Source organism: Capricornis sumatraensis, chromosome 8 (genome assembly GCF_032405125.1).
Source record: "Capricornis sumatraensis isolate serow.1 chromosome 8, serow.2, whole genome shotgun sequence".
Taxonomy (NCBI): Eukaryota; Metazoa; Chordata; class Mammalia; order Artiodactyla; family Bovidae; genus Capricornis; species Capricornis sumatraensis.
The window spans coordinates 41,966,267-41,985,827 of NC_091076.1; the positions used below are offsets into that span (position 1 = coordinate 41,966,267).

Below are 19,561 nucleotides of genomic sequence, written 5' to 3' on the forward strand. Positions count from 1 at the left end.
CTTTTGGATTAGCAAAATTACTAAAATCAAAGGGTGTTATAACCCCAGCAAAATCAAGTCAGTATTGCTAGGAACATGAGCTTCCCTGGTGGCTCAGTGGTAAAGAATTCTCCTGCAATGCATGAGATGCTGTGATACGGGTTTGATCCCTGGGTTGGGAAGATGCCCTGGAGGAGGAAATGGCAACCTACTCTAGTAACCTCGCCTAGGAAATCCCATGGACAGAGGAGCCTGGTGGGCTGCAATCCATGGGGTCACAAAAGAGTCAGACACGACTAAGAGGCTAAACAAAAACATTGCTCAGGAATATAGGTTACCTCAGCCAAGAGGAGAGTAGAGTAGTCACTAAATAACTGTGGATACTGGGCCTATATTATCTGACTTGGGAGACTAGCTCTGCCACTTACTGTGTGACTTCTATGGCTTATTTCTTATCTGAAAAATGGAGATAGTGATTAAGTACTCATATAGTTGTTCAGAGAATTAAATGACTTAGTTATGTAAAAAGTGCTTAGAAGAGTGTCTGACACATGGTAACTGTGTTGTGTTAAGTATTTTTATTGTTTTCTCCCCCATAAGTAACGAGAGTATTTTTGTGGTGATTGTAACTTCTTGATCAGTTTATACATACCAATATCGGTTTTTGGAAGTATGATTTCAAAGTATATTACTCATATATGAAACTTTAAAGATGCTTTAGACCAAGTTTGCTTTGGTTTATTTTTTAGCACTTGAACGATAAGGTGGCATTTTTGAAGTTATTTGCCTGCATTTCAACAGAAAATGTTGACATGAATACCTGTATAATCATCACCTAGAGTCAACCACAGTTAATGTTTTACCATTTTTACATGGTTCTAAATCTATGTATGTGTGGTATTAGGTGTGTGTGTTTGAACCACATAAAAGTATGTTGTTGCCATCATGATATTTTCACTCCTAAATATGTTATCATCATGTATATTCTAAAACAAACTTTCTTAGATAATTCTAGCACTGTTATCACACAGAAGAAAATTAGCAGTCATTTCCAACTACCATCTTGTCCATACTGTCCTAAAATACTCCATAGCTGGTTTTTTTTGAACCGAAATCTAGTCCAAGTTGATGTATGGTGTTCTGTTTCTTTATTTTCTCTTTATCTGGGTTAACCATCCATCCCATTTTTATCATCCATGGCAGTGACTTATTGATATGACCAGGCCAGTTATCTTATTGTGTGTAAAATCATTTCTGATTTTGTCAGAAATTTTTCCTCATAGAATTGTTTAAATAGTATTTCCTATGAACTTGAAGTTCAGTCGAAATCTTTGATTAGATTCGAATTAAATATTCTTGGTAAGAGTTTGCTTCATAGATGATGCTGACGCTATCAGGGGGCCCAAACTTCTGAGTAGTTCTAAGTTTGAATATGTGATTGAAGTGGTGATCACCAGATCTTTGCAATGAATTGTTATTGATGATGAATTAGATGAATGGATTTCCTGATATTCCATAATCTCCGCTTTGCTAGAATAAAGCTCAGTTGATCATGACATCACTAAGACGTCATTATTTGTGAGATGGCTACTTGTGTGTGTTATATGTTTGTGTATTCTTTATCCATTTTAGTGTCATTGTCATAGTTACTTTATAAAATGTTTTATAAATTTTGTTGTTTTTCCCCTTACTCTGGCGTAATGTAAGTGGCAGTGAATTTTCTGGCCTTTGAGTATTTAGTCTGATCCTCTGTGGCCCCTCCTGGCCATGGTGACTGTTTTGGGCATGGTAGTTCTTAAGAAGTTTCCTCTGTGGAAACTGGTCTGCTTAAACTCACTCAACTCTGTCTCTAACAGAAAGTTATCCATCTCTTAAAATTTTTCCATTTCCCCAAAATTATCCATTTATAAAGATTTTTATATTTATTTGCATGAAGTTCATACAAAATAGTCTGATATGATTTGATTGAATTTTCTGTTTTCAATAGTTATTTCTCAACTCATTATTTTGTATTATTGATAGCTACTAATTTTGTTGATTTTGCTTTTCAATGAATCATTTATTAGTTCTGTTTTTTGGTTTTCTAATTCATTTCTTGCTGTCATTTTTTTTCCTTCCTTCCTTTTTTTTTTTTTTTTGCTAATTTTCTTTCCTTTTATAATAAATATCTTTTTAGTTTGAGGCTTTATTTATTTTCATTCTTTAAGTTCTATTGATATAAGTATTTAAGGCTATGAATTTTCCTCTTTGATTATATACAGATTCTGATACGTTGTATTTACATAATCATAATTTTCTAGAAATTCTGTAATTTTAGTTTGTTTTTCTCCTTTGATATAAGAATTATTTAGTAGAGAGCTTGAAATGGAGAGACCTCTTTGTTATTACTGGCTCATGGTAACTGGGCTTCCTTGGTGGCTCAGACGGTAAAGCGTCTGCCTGCAATGCAGGAGAGTGGGTTTGATCCCTGGGTGGGGAAGATCCCCTGGAGAAGGAAATGGCAACCCACTCCAGTATTCTTGCCTGGAAAATCCCATGGACAGAGGAGCGTTGTAGGCTACAGTCCATGGGGTTGCAAAGAGTCAGACATGACTGAGCGACTTCACTTCACTTCATGGTGACTATGCTTCATTATTTGAGGAACTACCAAAGTGTTTATTGTACCATTGTTCATCCTCTCTAGCAGTAATGAGTCTAATTACTTCACATTGTGACTAACACTTGTAATTATATGCTTTCTGATTATGGTTTCCCTGCTGCTGCTGCTGCTGCTGCTGCTAATCACTTCAGGCTCTCCTGTCCCTGGGGTTCTCCAGGCAAGAACACTGGAGTGGGTTGCCATTTCCTTCTCCAGTGCATGAAAGTGAAAAGTGAAAGTGAAGTCGATTAAGTCGTGTCCGACTTTTAGCGACACCATGGACTGTACCTTACCAGGCTCCTCCATCCATGGGATTTTCCAGGCAAGAGTACTAGAGTGGGTTGCCATTGCTTTCTCCATAGAGAGTGTGAAATAGTACTTAAGATGTGGTTTAGATTTTCATTTCCGAGATGACTATTGGTATTGAGCAACTTTTCATGTACCTACTAGCTGTTTGTAGATCTTCTTTGGAAAAATGTCTATTTAGATCATTTGCCTGCTTTTTTTGGGTTATTTATCTTTTTATTATTGATTTGTAAGCATCCTTTAGTTATTCTAAATAAAAGCCATTATGAGATATATGACTTGGAAATTCTTTCTCCCATTCAGTGCCTTGTTTTTTATATTCTTGATCATGTCATTTGAAGAACATACATTTTACATTTTGAGGAAGTCCAATTTATATATTTTATTCTATTCTTGTATTTTTGTGTCATATTTAAGAAGCCCATTATCAAATCTAAGGTCACAAAGATTGTCTCTATGTTTTCTTTTAAGAGTTTTATAGTTTTAATTTTCATATTTCAGTCTTTGATCCATTTTAAGTTAATTTTTGTCTGTGATGTGAGGTAGGGGCATACTATATTTTTAGTATCATTTTTCACGTTTGTTGCTATACATGAAAGTGTATTGAGTTTTTGAATGTGACCTTGATTGCTCGGTTCTTGCGGAATTTACTTGTTAGTTCTAATAAGCTTTTCTGCATATTCCTTGAGATTTTTTACATTGAAAATAATGTTGTTGCAAATAGGGCCAATTTTATTCTTTCCTTTCCAGTCTGTATATCTTTTATTTCCTTTTATTGTGTTGGTACATCCTTCCCTTGTTCCTGATCTTAGGGGAAGGAATTCAGTCTTTCACCTTTACATATGATGTTACCTGTAGGGTGTGTTTTTGAGATACTGTTTATCAAGTTTAGGAAGTTCAGATGTATTCCTAGTTTTGTGAGAGCCTTGATCATGAATGGGTATAGCATTTTGTCAAATGTCTTTCCTGGATCCATTGATATGATCATGTGGGGTTTTGTGCTTTATTTTAGCCTGTTTCTAGCATTTTAAGAATATCAGTGAGGTCAAATTGATATAGTTTATCATATCTAGGATGGGTTTTCAATCCTGGCACTATTGACTTGTTTTGGACCAGATAATTCTTTGTTTGGGAGAGGACTGTTCTGTGTATTGTATTCATACATACCATTAGCACTCTCGTCCCCTCCCCACCAAATTGGGACAACAAATAATGTTTCCATAGGAAACATGTCCCCATGGGATCAGTTCAGTTCAGTCGCTCAGTCGTGTCTGACTCTTTGCGACCCCACGGACTGCAGCATGCCAGGCCTCCCTGTCCATCACCAACTCCTGGAACTTATTCAAACTCATGTCCATTGAGTCGGTGATGCCGTCCAACCATCTCATCCTCTGTCATCCCCCGTTCCTCCCGCTTTCAATCTTTCCCAGCATCAGGGTCTTTTCACATCAGGTGGCCTAAGTATTGCAGTTTCAGCTTCAGCATCAGTCCCTCCAATGAATATTCAGGACTGATCTCCTTTAGGACGGACTAGTTGGATCTCCTTGCAGTCCAAGGGACTCTCAAGAGTCTTCTCCAACACTACAGTTCCAAAGCATCAATTCTTCAGCACTCAGCTTTCTTCACAGTCCAACTCTCACATCCATACATGACTACTGGAAAAATCATACCTTTGACTAATCGGACCTTTGTTGGCAAAGTAATGTCTCTGCTTTTTAATATGCTGTCTAGGTTGGTTATAACTTTTCTTCCAAGGAGCAAGTGTCTTTTAATTTCATGGCTGCAGTTACCATCTGCAGTGATTTTGGAGCCCAAGAAAATAAATTCTGTCACTGTTTACACTGTTTCCTCATCTATTTGCCATAAAGTGATGGGAGCAGATGCCATGATCTTAGTTTTCTGAATATTTGAGTTTTAAGCCAACTTTTTCACTCTCCTCTTTCACTTTCATCAAGAGGCTCTTTAGTTCTTCGCTTTCTGCCATAAGGGTGATGTCATCTGCATATCTGAGGTTATTGATATTTCTCCCAGCAATCTTGATTCCAGCTTGTGCTTCCTCCAGCCCAGCGTTTCTCATGGTGTACTCTGCATAAAAGTTATATAAGCAGGGTGACAATATACAGCCTTGACATACTCCTTTTCCTACATGGAACCAGTCTTGTTTTCCATGTCCAGTTCTAACTGTTGCTTCCTGACCTGCATACAGATTTCTCAAGAGGCAGGTCACATAGTCTGGTATTCCTCTCTTTAAGAATTTTCCAGTTTATTGTGATCCACACAGCCAAAGGCTTTGGCATAGTCAATAAAGCAGAAGTAGATATTTTTCTGGAACTCTCTTGTTTTTTGCTGATCCAACCGACATTGGCGACTTGATATCTGACTCCTCTGCATTTTCTAAATCCAGCTTGAACATCTGGAAGTTCATGATTCATGTACTGTTGAATCCTGGCTTGGAGAGTTTTGAGCATTAGGTTACTAGTGTGTGAGATGAGTACAATTACCCCCATGGGATAAATACCCCATTTGTTGAAAACTACCAATCTATATCATTACTGAATTTTTTGTCTAGTTTTATTATTTGCTGAGAGAAAGGTATTAAAATCACCCTTCTGTGGTTCTGGATTTGTCTGGTTCTCACTTTAATGCTGTCAGTTTGGTGTATACACATTTATGGTTGTCATTTCTTCAATGATAAATTGAACTTGTTATCAATATAAGATGTTTCTCTATAGCTCAGATAATTTCCTTTGCTCTGAATTCTGTTTTATTTGGTATTGCTCTAACCACTCCAGCCGGGTCGTAGTGTTTGCATTGTATTGAATTTCTTTCCAGTTAATTTCAAATCCCTTAGTTTTATATTTGAAATGTGATTTTTGTGTATAGCATGTAATTGGGTCTTGGATTTTTATTTTTTAATTAAAAAAAATTTTGTATTTAAAAATTAAGTAGTTATTTTTTGGCCAAGCCACGTGACTTGGGGGATTGTGGTTTCCCTGACTTGGTATTGAACCTTGGCCCGTTGCAGTGAAAGCGAAATCCTTACCACTCAACTGCCAAGGAATTCCCTCGTCTTGGTGTTTTAAATCTATTTTTGCTAATTTTTGTCTTTTAATTAGATTAATTAGTCCATTAACGTTTGGTATGTTTATTATGATGTGATTAGATTAGATCCACTGTTTTATTACTATTTTTCTTTCTCTGTTCCTTTTCCTTGATTCTTTTCCATTATTTGAATTTCTTTTTTTTTTTTTTTTGTAGATGGTGACACTATGTGTTACTTTAAAAAAATTGTCCTCCACTCCCTTTTTAAAATTACTATATTTTGGGGGGAGGAGTTTTAGGTTCAAAGCAAAATTAAAGGGGAAGTATAATGATTTTTCATATATCCTGATCCCTACACATGGATGTGCTGTGCTGTACTTAGTTGCTCAGTTCACGGCCAACTCTTTGTGACCCCATGGACTGTAGCCCACTAGGCTCCTCTGTCCGTGGAGATTCTCCAAGCAAGAATACTGGAATGGGTTGCCATGCCCTTCTCCAGGGGATCTTCCTAACCCATGGTTTGAACCGAGGTCTCTCACACTGCAGGTCGATTCTTTATTGTCTCAACCACAAGGAAAACCCAAGAATACCGGAGTGGGTAGCCTATCCCTTATAGCCTCCCTAATTATCAATATCACCCAACAGAGTGGTACATTTGTTTCAATTGATGTACCTATATAGATGTGTCATTATCAGTCCAGATCTATAATTTACATTAGGGTTCTTGGTTTTGTACATTGATGGGTTTGGACAAATGTATAAGGACACATATAGACCATTATAGTATCTTGCAGAGGAATTTCACTGTCTTAAAAACCGTCTGTGCTTGCTTATTAATCCCTCTCTCCCCTTAACCCCTAGTAACCACTAATTTTTTAATTGTGTCCATAGTTCTATCTTTTCTAGAATGTTGTATAGTTGGAATCCTACAGTATGTTGGCTTTTCAGATTAACATCTTTTACTTAGTGTTATGCAGTTAAGTGTCCTCCATGTCTTTTCATGGCTTGATGGGTCATTTCTTTTTGGAACTGAATCATATTACATGGTCTGGATGTACCAGTTTATTTATCCATTGACCTACTGACGGACATCTTGGTGGCTTCCAAGTTTTGGTAATTATAAACCTTCAGGTGCAGGTTTTTATGTGGACAGAAATTTTCATCTCCTTTGGATGAGTACTAAGGGTTGTGATTGCTGGATCATATACTGAGAGTTTGTTTAATTTTGTATGAAACTGCCTGCTGTTTTCCAAAGGGTCTGGGCCATTTTGTCTCCTCACTATTCCTGTTGTTCCATGTCTTCAGCAGCATTTAGTATTATCTGAATTTTGGCCTTGCTAATATGTGTGTGGTAGTATCGAAGTGTTGTTTTAATTTGCATTTCCTTGATAATATATGTATGTTATGAGACATTTCTTCATGCTTTTATTTACTTTAATATCTCTCTCTCTCTATATATATATATATATATTTAAAGTTGGTTTCTTGTATTTGACGTATAATTGGGTTATGTTTTAGATCAGCTTTGACAGTCTGTCTTTTAACTGTCATTCAGAGTCATTGGTGCATTGATAAAGAATCCACCTGCCAATGCAGGAGACCCAAGAGATGTGGGTTGGATCCCTAGGTCAGGAAGATCCCCTGGAGTATGAAATGGCAACCCACTCCAATATTCTTGCCTGGAAGATTCCATGGACAGAGGAGACAGGCAGGCTATAGTCAGTGGGGTTGCAGAGTCAGACATGACTAAGCATGCACATAGCTAGCAAAGTGATTATTGATACAGTTGGATTGATTTCTACCATATTTGTTACTGTTTTTTCTTTGTTGCCTTTGTTCTTTGTTCTGATTTTTATCTTTCAGTCTTATTCTGCCTTTTGTGGTTTTAGTTGAATGTTTTATGTATTGGATTGGCAAAAACGTTCATTCAGATTTTTCAATAAGATGCGATAGTCAAGCTCCTGGAGGTAAGACGCACAAAAGTGTGGGCCCCTCTTAAGACCAATACCTGTGGAATTTTTAACTCCCAGACTGTGCCTCCCTCTGTTTACCCTAACTCCCACACTGAACCCCCTGCTGTATATCAGTAACAGTGCAGATTGTCCTCTCCTGACTCATTTCCTCAGAAGTTTCAGCTTGTGAGTTTGTGCTCTGTTATAGTCTTATTCTCTGTATCTGCTTGCAGTGTCTGCAGTTTAGGGGGCAGCAGTTTGCAGTGTGACCTTACTTCTCTTGTGGAAGTTGACTTTTCAGCTTTATACTTGGTTTTAGGACCAAGTGATCACGTTCAAGTTCCTTACTTATAAACTGGAAACTGGAAGAAGAATTTATTTTTTAAGAATTTCATTTTTATGTATTTATTTCTTTTTAAATTTTTTCAAAAAGTCAAACTCTTTTTTGAAGAGCAACATTTATTTAAATACCATGATTTGTGTTATTGATAATTAAAAGCTATAACTCCTTAAGGCATAAAGAGGTTTCCTGGAAGTAGTTTATTTCCTATTCTCCTTTTACATTTGATAGTAAACTGTTTTTTAAGTTTTCTGTTTTTATTTATATAAGTGAGCTATTGCACTAGTATTTTATTCACAGACACTAGGGATTCATAGAAAATTTGTCCTAAATTATGACTTGTTCTAAATATTAGTTGAGTGGATTTACTCTGTTTGAAACCTGATTAGATTTTGAGGCTTCCCTGGTGGCTCAGATGGTAAAGCATCTGCTTGTGATTCAGGAGACCTGAGTTCAATCCCTGGATCAGGAAGATCCCCTGGAGAAGGAAATGGCAGCCCACTGCAGTACTCTTGCCTGAAAAATCGCATGGATGGAGGAGCCTGGTAGCCTACAGTCCCTGGGGTCGCAAAGAGTCAGACATGACTGAGCGACTTCTCTCTCTCTCTCTAGAACTTTAACTTCTTTATGAGTATTATCCCATGGTTTCTGAAGAAAAAAATGATCCTTATCTTGATGTGATTGTTTAGTAGTTGAACTTTTTGTGACAGGTGTTGATTTCGTTCTGTTCTTTATTAGATGATGCAATTAAAAACCCTGGAAATAGCTCTAAGTTCTTTTTTTTTTTTTTAAGTGTTGTGTGTACATATGTACATCAAGCACAAATGGTTTGGGGTCTAATTAAAAACTTTAAAATTAAATTTTATAGTATTGGTCAGAAGCTAGTGACTTTTTAAAATGCAGGTTTAAAAAACTTTTTTGGCTTTAACAATAAAACATAGAAAAGCAAATCTTTTAGCTTTGTTTCTTTATAAGTTGTTATATAGTGTATCTTACTTTAAGAAAGTCTGGTCTCTGTTTATCTGAAATTGTGCAAAAGTTAACAAGTGGTCTTATTTGCTTTGAAAACATTTTTTATTTAGCAACAAATTTTTCTCAAGATCTCATTAAACATCAAGATACCTGAGTAATCTACTCAGATTACTGAGTAGAATCTGGTAGAAAGTAATCTACCAGAGTTTTTAAAACTAAGATACACTATAAAACAACTTATAAAGAAATAAAGCTAAAAGATTTGGTTTTCTGTGTTTTATATAAGTAATTTACAAAGGTTGAAGATAGGTGTATTTCAAAATTATTACATCTAGCCCCAAATGAAACATATTAATATTATAGCGTTTAAGGAAGAGGAATTTATAATTATGCCTTTAGTTCCCAAAGAAAGTCAATGATATGTTGTTGGAGGTGGCCAGTAGGCAGCTTGAAGTGTGAGTCTAGATTCAGGAAAAGCATGGTAGCTATATAAATAAAATTGGAGGTTTCCTCCCGTAGGTGATTATTGAAGCTATTGGAGATTAGAGTCTCAAGCTCAGAATAGGAAGCCTGAGGTTAGAAGTTGGGAAATAGCAACATTTAAGGAATTAGTTTTGAACCAATTTTTAAATTAATTGATCAGTTATTAGTTCATCCTTTTAAAAGTAAATATCAATAATATATTAGAAAGGATAGAAGAGAAAGAATGTGGAGGATTAACAGTTTTTTTCCAAATTAGGAAATCATGATAATTTAAATTTTTAAATCTCTGAAGCTCTATTCAATAATGAAATCTTTACTAAAGTTATATGCTTTGTATTCAATTGTATAATCACCTTTAAAAAAAAACATTTAATGAGGTACAAACATACAACATGGTTAGATACACACATATGTATGATGGCTATATATGTGTGTGTGTGTGTGTGTTGTAGGTATAGCTATATTAGTGAAAATCTATCTATATTTGTGAATATGTTTTCATCTATATTGGTTTAAATTTATTTCCTCACAACTTTTTTCTCCCTCTCTCCAACTCATCTATCCTTTTGTTCATCCATCCACCCATCCATCCATCCATCCATCCATCTGTCCATCTTTCTCAGTCTCCTTCCATCTACAGAATTAAACATGCTTTGCCAGCTAGTTTCTAACACCTTGTAAGAGGGCAGCTTACTTAAATCTTAATCACATCACTATGGGGTTCTGCAAAAGCTTTGAAGTTGTTTCCAGGGTTGCTTAAAAAATCTGTGCCACAAAGAACTGTGATCTTAGTAACTCAGCAGGAAGCTTTGGTAACATCTAGTTTATCCCTAGGTGGGCTGTTAAGAACTAGTCTTCTCTTTCTTTTTCTAGGAAGTGCTTTGTTTGTGGTTCAGAAAGGAGTTGTTCTGATGGATTTTGTTTTGTAGAGTTGTTGTGGATTTGCTTTGATATTTAGTATTAGTTTAGATAAGTTAAAACTGCAGGGTGCTCAAACAAGGACATGGATTAAAGTATCAAAAATTGGGTATTTATTCTAAGCATATTCATGGTTTAAGTTGTCAAATTACACTGTTGTAATTATGAAACTCCTAAGCAGATGTGACCAAAAGGAATCAACTATGTACTATGTGGGTAAAAGAATACCTATAAACTGGCTTATAAATTCTTGGTACCTTCAAGTTTCAGTGTCTTGTTCACAGGAAGAAAATGCGATTACCTGGCAATCTTCTGAAAAGCTTACCTCTCTATTATCCACTGTATACCATAGAATATAATTATGGTGTCTTTCTCTAGTCTAGAAGTTTGTCTTACCCATTCCTGTTCCTTAAAGAAGTATTTTATACTGTTCTGAAATATTTTGACAAATGAAATTCTGTTTTATTTTGAAAGACTTTCTGAAATGATTAAATAAAATATCATGGTAAACTTAGTGTTTAGGAACATTCACTTTTTTTTTCTTTAATATCTAATTTCTCCTTATCCATTGAACACAGACATATTTTATACGTATGTATAAATATTTAGAAGTTATACTATTCCCACTGTATTCCCTAGTGACCTTAGTTATGAAATGTGTTACATACAGTGTCATTCAGAAGTTTGAGAAAGTTAACTAAAGAATATTTACACTAAAGTTTCCAGAAAATAAAAAAGCATTATTGTCCATCTAATTAGACAAAATAATGTCATTAGAAGATAATCCTTGAAATTTCAGTAGAATGTGAGGATACCTTTTGTTTGACTGAGATGTTAAGAAAATTTAATTACTTTAATATTTCCCCGTAAGGAATAGTGATACTCTGATTGCGCAGTTCTTACAATAGTGGTTCTTAATATGTTTTTAGATAGTACCCCTTGATGTACACACCCACTTATATTTTTAATGGAAGTTTAAAAGATTCATCTCCTTTCCCCATCCAAAAAAAAAAGCTTATCTGTGGTTGAAAGAAATACTTGACTAACTTTAGGCTGCTTATTCACCGAGTTTCACCAGTCTTCTAATCTAGTGATTAGATTAGAAGAATGGAAGTATTTGTGTATCAGAGCCTCCTGTGAAGTTTAAAAAGTTATTGTCCTCCTTGGCCCCAGCCCTTCCTCTAGGCTCACTTTTTTTCTAACTGACATCTCCCCCTCTTCCCCGTCACTGTTGTAGCAGTGTTTTAAAGTGTAACTTGGTTTCCAGAGAGAATTTACTCTTTAGGAAGGGAGTGACTTGTTTGTCTTTAGACTTAAGCTAGATACAGTCAAGTGTTAAATAATGAAATGGTATTTAATCAACTTATCCATTTCCTGTAATACTGACCATCTCTGGAGAAATGATAAAATAAATTACTGTTCTAATATTACAATCTGCCAAATAAAATACCGTCCTCTCATTCTTGAGGCTGTTAGCTTTCAGTTGGAATTCAGATAAAGCTGAGGAGGAGGTGATCTTCCTCATTATTTGGAAATGGTGAATTGAAACTTGGGGCTTCCCAGGTGGCTCAGTGGGTAAAGAATCTGCCTGCCAATGCAGGAGATGTGGGTTGGATCCCTGGATCGGGAAGATCCCCTGGAGAAGGAAATGGCAAACAATACAGTATCCTTGCCTGGGAAATCTCATGGACAGAGGCCTGGTTGGCTACAGTTTATGGGTTGCAGAGTGTTGGACAAGACTGAGCAACTGAACAACAACAACACATTGAAGCTTGAGACCGTAATAGTCTAATACTATTAGTACTAGAATAGTACTACTACTACTAATTATTATGTATCATAATTATATATAATAATAATAATTAATAGTACTACTACTACTAATAGTAGTACTCTAATAGCAATACATCCTTGGCTTTTTACTGATAGTTGGACACGACTGAGCGACTTCACTTTCACTTTTCACTTTCATGCATTGGAGAAAGATATGGCAACCCACTCCAGTGTTCTTGCCTGGAGAACCCCAGAGATGGGGGAGCTTGGTGGGCTGCCATCTCTGGGGTCGCACAGAGTCGAACACAACTGAAGCGACTTAGCAGCAGCAGCAGGCTGTGTCAAGGCTTTGTTTATCCTGGCTGCACAGAAGCGTGCTAGGATGCCATATTAAATCAGTAAATTTTAGAATTGAAAGATAACTTAGTAAAGATTTTCTGCTGTAGAAACAGTACCTTGGAAAGAATGTGAAACTTGAGTCAGAAGAACTTGCTTTTTTCTGCCTTCATATTTTTAAATAAACCACTTCTCTGATTCTTGGTTTTTAATAGTGAGGATGATAGTGTCTGCTTTATACTTTGTATAACTACTGAGAGTATAAAGTCTGATTTCAAACTATTAATTATACTGTGTAAATTATTAAATTTTATGCAAATAGATCATGTTTTTGGTTGCTAATAAATTAGTGTCTTTAGCCAGTTGTCCCTCCGTCTAGTGGCTATCTTTTGTGACTATATTTCTAAACTATATGTCTATAATGTATTCCTTCTTGTAAGACTGGGTTCCTAGTAACACTTTGCTTAGTAATTCTACCCTTTTTTAGTGTCTGTTAGATGCCAGGTACTATTGCAGGTCTGTGAAAATGTAACGGTTAAACAAGATCGTCTTTGTTCAGTAGAGATAAACAGTTATAGATGGAAGCTAGTGATGATTCTAGAGTTGGGTTACTGTTATTATCAGAGACAGAATTAAATTAGTGGAACAAATGTTTTTGAAGATAGCATCATATATTAGTTCACTTTATTGTTGTGGTTGTTCAGTCACTCAGTTGTGTCTGACTCTTTGCGACCCCATGGACTGCAGCACGCCAGGCTTCCCCGTCCTTCACCATCTCCCGGAGCTTGCTCAAACTCATGTCCATCTCATCGGTGATGCCATCCAACCATCTCATCCTCTGTCGTCCCCTTCTCCTCCTGTCTTCAATCCTTCCCAGCATGAGGGTCTTCTCTAATGAATCAGCTCTTCACATCAGGTTGCCAAAGTATTGGAGTTTCAGCTTTAGCATCAGTCCTTCCAATGAACATTCAGGACTGATTTCCTTTAGAGTTAACTGGTTGGATCTCCTTGCAGTCCAAAGGACTGTCAAGAGTTTTTTCTCCACCACAGCTCAAAAGCATCAGTTCTTCGGCGCTCAGCCTTCTATATGGTCCAACTGTCACATCCATACATGACTTTTGGAAAAACCATAGCTTTTACTAGATGGACCTTTGTTGGCAAAGTAATGTTTCTGCTTTTTAATACATTGTCTAGGTTTGTCATAGCTTTTCTTTTAAGGAGCAAGAGTCTTTTAATTTCACTTCATAGTGAAATGTATTTTGGGACACTACCACTGAAATTACAGAAATATTTTTACTTTGGTTTTGTAATGAAGAATACTGTTTTTTTTTTGTTCATATGGAACCAGCAATTGAAAAGAACAAGTAAATCCTTGAGAAGCGTTTAGCTTTTCCATGTATGTGTGACTCTTAGATGATGATCTTACCCTGATTTTCCTTGATACGATTTATTTAAAATAAGTACTATTGGAACATCTTTGACTTAGAATTTGGTAGGAACTAAAGATTGGTAAGGATTAGTAAGAACAATTTCAATTGGTATGTATAAATCATAGAAAAAAAGACTTGAAAGGGACCTTACAGAGATCATCTTATCACTGATTTTGAAATTCATTTTTAGAGGAGCAGTGGAATTCTGTTGTTCTGCTAAGGTACATTAGGACCTGCTGAAGAGGGACATTACTGGCATGGCCCAGTGGATATGCCTAGGGCGTCTCCCTGTTTCAACCATGATGGACCCAAAGTTATGTTTTATATATTAGTGATAAATATGTTTTTTTCTTTAAATTGTTTTTATATTTAAAAATATAAGTTAGATAACTAGTTTTCTCATTTTAATGACAAAACTAGAGTACCAGAGAAAGTTAACTGGAACCTTGATTTCTTAACTTCACTTCAGCATTATTCAATTATATCATACTGCCTCCATATGGCTTTAGTAAATTGAAAATCCTGTTAAGCCATTTTAAGTGATGAACAATCAAGGTTTTGTATGACTGGATCTGACATCAAGAAGATTGATTGATGTTAATATCATGATCTAGCATGATATTTAAATAAAAGTGATTTGATATTCTTACTTTTTTATGTTACAAAGTAATTGTTTCTTTGAGTACTAAAAATGTTCATTATTGAAACTCAGATGTATTTCTATGATTTTTAGAATTTATTTGAGCCCTGCCCTTGAATACTTTAAATATTAAAGATCTCTTTATTAGAGGGATGTGCGTCATTTATGGTCTCATGTGCAGTGTAAGGTAAAGTTATAAGGGCATAAAATTGTCCTTATCTTTGAGTTTCTAGGTGGATTCTCATTAAGAGTGAATATGCATTTAATAAATATGTAGTTTTTCTGTAAAGCAAGTGTTTACAGAGCTTTTGTTTGTCCTTTGGTGTTAAAGAATTCACTTAGTACCTGACTTTGCACTTAGCAATGAAATTAAAACAAGGTGATTTAGTATGATTTGTAACAATGTCTAACGAACGGTTGCATTATGTGTAAAATGATAGAAGACCTGATTTTTTAAAAATAAATTTGCATTTAGTTAGAATTGTTATGGCCTTGACTTCTTGGCAAGATGAATTTGCTAGGATTCTTCATTAAGCTTAGAATTCTCTAACATAAAGATAGACTAATAGCAAATTGTACCTCTCTTCCTATTAATAAATAATGAAGTATCAGTAATTTAAAACATTGAGATGTAATTGACATGTATTTAACACTGTATTAATTAATTTTGTTAGATATATAATCTTTACAATAAGTCTAATTAGCAATTACTAGTCAATAGTAATTTTTTTTTTTTAAGAAATGTCTGAGCTTTGACTTGATTTTTTTAGTTCTTTAAAAGATTTTGGCTGTGCTGGTTTTTGTTGCAGCATGTGGGCTACTCTAGTTGTAGCGTGCAGGCTTCTCTCTTGTTGCAGCCTGTGGGCTCTCTAGCTGTGGTGTGTGGTCCCAGTAGCTGTGGCATATGGGCTGAATAGTCATGGTCTGTGGGCTTAGTTGCCCTGCAGCATGTGGGATGTTAGTTCCCTGACCAGGGATCGAACCCACATTGCCTGTATTGGAAGGTGGATTCTACCAGTAGACTACTAGGGAAGTCCCAGGCAATAGTAATTTTAAAGAATTCTAATTAATGAGCATTAAACAGAATATTTAATGACTGCCAAACAGAACGACTTGTAGAGCTGATTTATACAGTTAACTATTATGGTACTAAAAACTTAGTTCTGCATAATCTACCCCTTTCCCACTACTCCTGAGAAATGATTTGGTAGATTTCTGAAAAAAGTGATGAAGTGATTATTAAGTCAAATTTGTGCTTAGTCTCACTCTCTGTCTTCTTAAAATTACTTGCAGGAGAGGGCTGCTCACAATTTATATGGCCAACTTGGTAAGTAAATCTTTTTTTTTGCATTTGGTTTTCCCATGCATTTTTTTTTAAACCTATTTTTTTGTTTTTTGAATAAAATTCCCTTTAAAAAAGGAAACTTACTTAAATTTGATAATGTTGTCTGTTTTTGTTTTAAAGGATAGACTTAAATGTTTAAAATAGCTTTGATGCTCTCTGGTTTATTCCTGTTACATTATATGACTGAACTGTACTTACTTCAGGAGGAAAATAGACTCACTGCCTTCTGTTTTTCATGATTTTTTTCCTTTTAAGCTTAGATCTTCATCTTTGGTAGTGTACATATCTATATCTGTATCCTCTCTCTATGTATCTTAAATTTCATTTCATATTCTGCTTCTATTGCTCACTTCTTATGGAAAAAATGATTTAAAGATAAGCTTTTATGATGTACAGTTTTCCTGGATTTCAAAATAGCATTGATTCTATTTTTGAATATACTGAATATATTTAATAATATGATAGTCTAGGCTTCTAAAAAATTTCTTAAGTTTTCAGAATTGAAATTAATGTTGTCTTAATACAGTTTGCTGTAGATATATATTCAGGGTATATGATTTTCATTGTCAAGCTCATATTTTAAAAACGTATATTAAAATCTTTTAAAGTTGTTTCACAGAAATTATAGGCAACATTGAAAAATTCAGTTAAGGAAAGATAAATAATTGTTTACCTAAGGATAGGTTTTTGAGTTCTGTAACAGAGGAGATTGTAGTTCAGGGTTGTATTTAGCAACTTATTTCAGTTTTAAAATATTTAATTTTTGCTCTGGGTAAGTTACTGTGCTATGTGCTAGAAGGCAACATGAAGACAGTCTTTGTATTTATGGAGTTTGCTGTCTAGTAGAAAAGTCACAGTAGAAATAATAATGTTTGAACAGAACTGAAAGATGAATTATAGGGTGCTATGGAAACATAATAGGAGCACTAAACTATTCTAGGTGCTGCTTTCCTTTCTTATTTTGTAAAAAACTTAAAAATATTACATCTGCATACCCAGAATGGATTTGAGTTTTAATCCATTTGTTTTCCTTTTAGTTGTACACATGCTTTTTTATATGACCACATGGTCATACTTTAATACCCAAATACTATATGTATTTATACACTTTTCTTAAATTCTAAGTAAATTTCCACAAACTTTTTGTGTTGCCTGGTTTAGACTGGAAATTCCTGGAGAGAAGATATTTGATTTTGATTGATATAATCAATGTTGGAAGGTGCCCTAAAAATACTCTGCTTTTTTAAGATTAAGCTTTTTACTTTGAAATAATCATAGATTCCTATGCAGTTGTAAGAAATCATAGCTCTCATGTACTCTCTATACAGTTTCCCGTAATAGTAGTGTCTTACAAAACTATCGAAGATCAAAAGTAGGATATTTACATTGATATTTGTTATAGTCAAGATAGAGAACATTTTCTTCATGTTGCTGTTTTGTAGCTACGTTTATTGGGTTGGCAAAAAAGTTTGAGTTTTTCCTAAAATGTTGCAGAAAAACCTGAACAAACTTTTTGGTCAACCCAGTACTTACTTACCTCTGACCTTTCCCTCCTATTGCCCAACCTCTGGCAACCACTAATTTATTCTTTATCTCTATAATTCTTTAGTTTTTATAGTCATTTCAAGAATGTTTTATAAATAGAATTATATAGTACATATATTTTGTCATTAGCTGTTTTCACTCACCATAATTCTCGGGAGATTGATTCAAGTTGTTGGGCATATCAGTAGTGCATTCCTTTTTATAGCTGAGTAAGTATACCATGGTATGGAAGTACTAGTTTATTCAACTCTTCACCTATTGAAGAATATCTGGCTTGCTTCTAGTTTTTGGCTACTACAAATAAAGATGCTAGAAATATTCACATGCAAGTTTTTGTGTGAACAGGAGTTTTTATTTCTCTGGGATAAATGCCCTGGAATACAGTTGCCAGGTTGTATGGTAGCCAAATGGTTAGTTTTTAAAGAAACTGATAAACTGTTTTCCAGAGTGGCTGTACTATATTGTTTTGATAGCATTTGGAATCTAGAATAAACCTTTGAATCTCTAGTTCTTTCTAAATGTGAAACTTTCTGTGTGTGGGGAGTAACTTTGTCTGTTAAGTAGATTTGTACTTTTTATGTCCAGATTAATAAATTTCAGTATTAGAAAAGCTTTTCAGAAAGTGCAGAATATAGATTGGTCTTTTATCTTTTGTCATCCAAGATCTGTAATTTAAAAATTTAATGAGATCAAAGCCTCACACATGGATTTTTGACTGTGTTCAAAGAAATTTGTACATGATATATTTGGGATACTAATGACAGTCTTAGTATCTTCATCTTCTTTCATCTTCATCTCCCCTTCCTCTAAATAGAACCTTTTATTTTTACTATTGCTGTGTAACTGTTATTTAAGTAAGAGGGTGATTAGTGTGGAATAGGTAAGAAGTATTTTCAGAGCCTGAATTTATCCTTAAGAAATAACTAAATTCTAGAACTCTATTATATTGCTCACTAGACTGAGTTGAGGTTGTTGGCTGATTTTAACGTCAATGACAAAATTTTTAAATGTTGGGAGCTCTTATTTTAAGAAAGTTATTTATTGTATTTAGGTATGTGTTTCTGAATTAGAAAGTAGAGAAAAACATGAAGAAGAAAGTAAAAGTTATCTGTAGTTTTACCATGTAGTAACTGCTAACATTTTAGTGTTTATTATTTTATCCCCTTCCCTTTCCTCCAGTGTCCCTACATAAATACACATAGATGCATATTCACATTACACATTATACACCCAATAAAAAATTGGGGGCATATTGTTTTGTGATGTCTTTTGTTACCGTGCCATATAGTTTTGGTAGCTCATAGTATTAAGTAGCCATTCTTTGGAGAGCCTAATCATACCTTTTCACCTAATTCTTGGTTATATTCTCATTACATTGAGGTGGTTTTGTACATATACACACATACCCACTAAAATGTTGGGTGACAGTAAATTACTATTTGGTTAGTATTAATGTCATTTTGTTAGTTTTGGCTGCAACAGTTATACATTCCTTAATTATTTTGATCAGAAAATTTCAAAGGCATTGCCATGCCTTTGAATGAATATCTGAGAAAAATATGGAAAACTGGCTTCATATTATCTTTATCATCTTTGTCTTTATTTTTATCAATGAACATTTATTGGGTGCAAAGCACTGTCCTGTGTATTTGGACCCAAGTATAAGTCATTGTGGTCTTCCCTGGTAGTTCAGTGGTAAAGAACCTGACTGCCAATGCAGGAGATGCAGGCTCGATCCCTGGGTCAGGAAGATCCCCTGGAGAAGGAAATGGCAACCCATTCCAGTATTCTTGCCTAGGACATTCCACGGAAAGAAGAGCCTGGAGGACTATAGTCCGTGGGATTGCAAAAGAGGCAGATAT

At 35.0% G+C, this 19,561-nt stretch overlaps 1 protein-coding gene across 4 annotated transcripts in view; it reads left to right on the top strand.

Moving 5' to 3' along the window:
* The window catches only part of TMEM135 (transmembrane protein 135), a 269,519-nt gene that overhangs the window by 52,995 nt on the left and 196,963 nt on the right, over nucleotides 1-19,561 (top strand). For all 4 annotated transcript variants that reach the window (XM_068976622.1, XM_068976623.1, XM_068976624.1 and 1 more), the window contains exon 4: nucleotides 16,103-16,136. In XM_068976622.1, coding sequence (XP_068832723.1) covers nucleotides 16,103-16,136 — 34 coding nt within the window. The remainder of the gene's footprint in view (nucleotides 1-16,102; nucleotides 16,137-19,561) is intronic.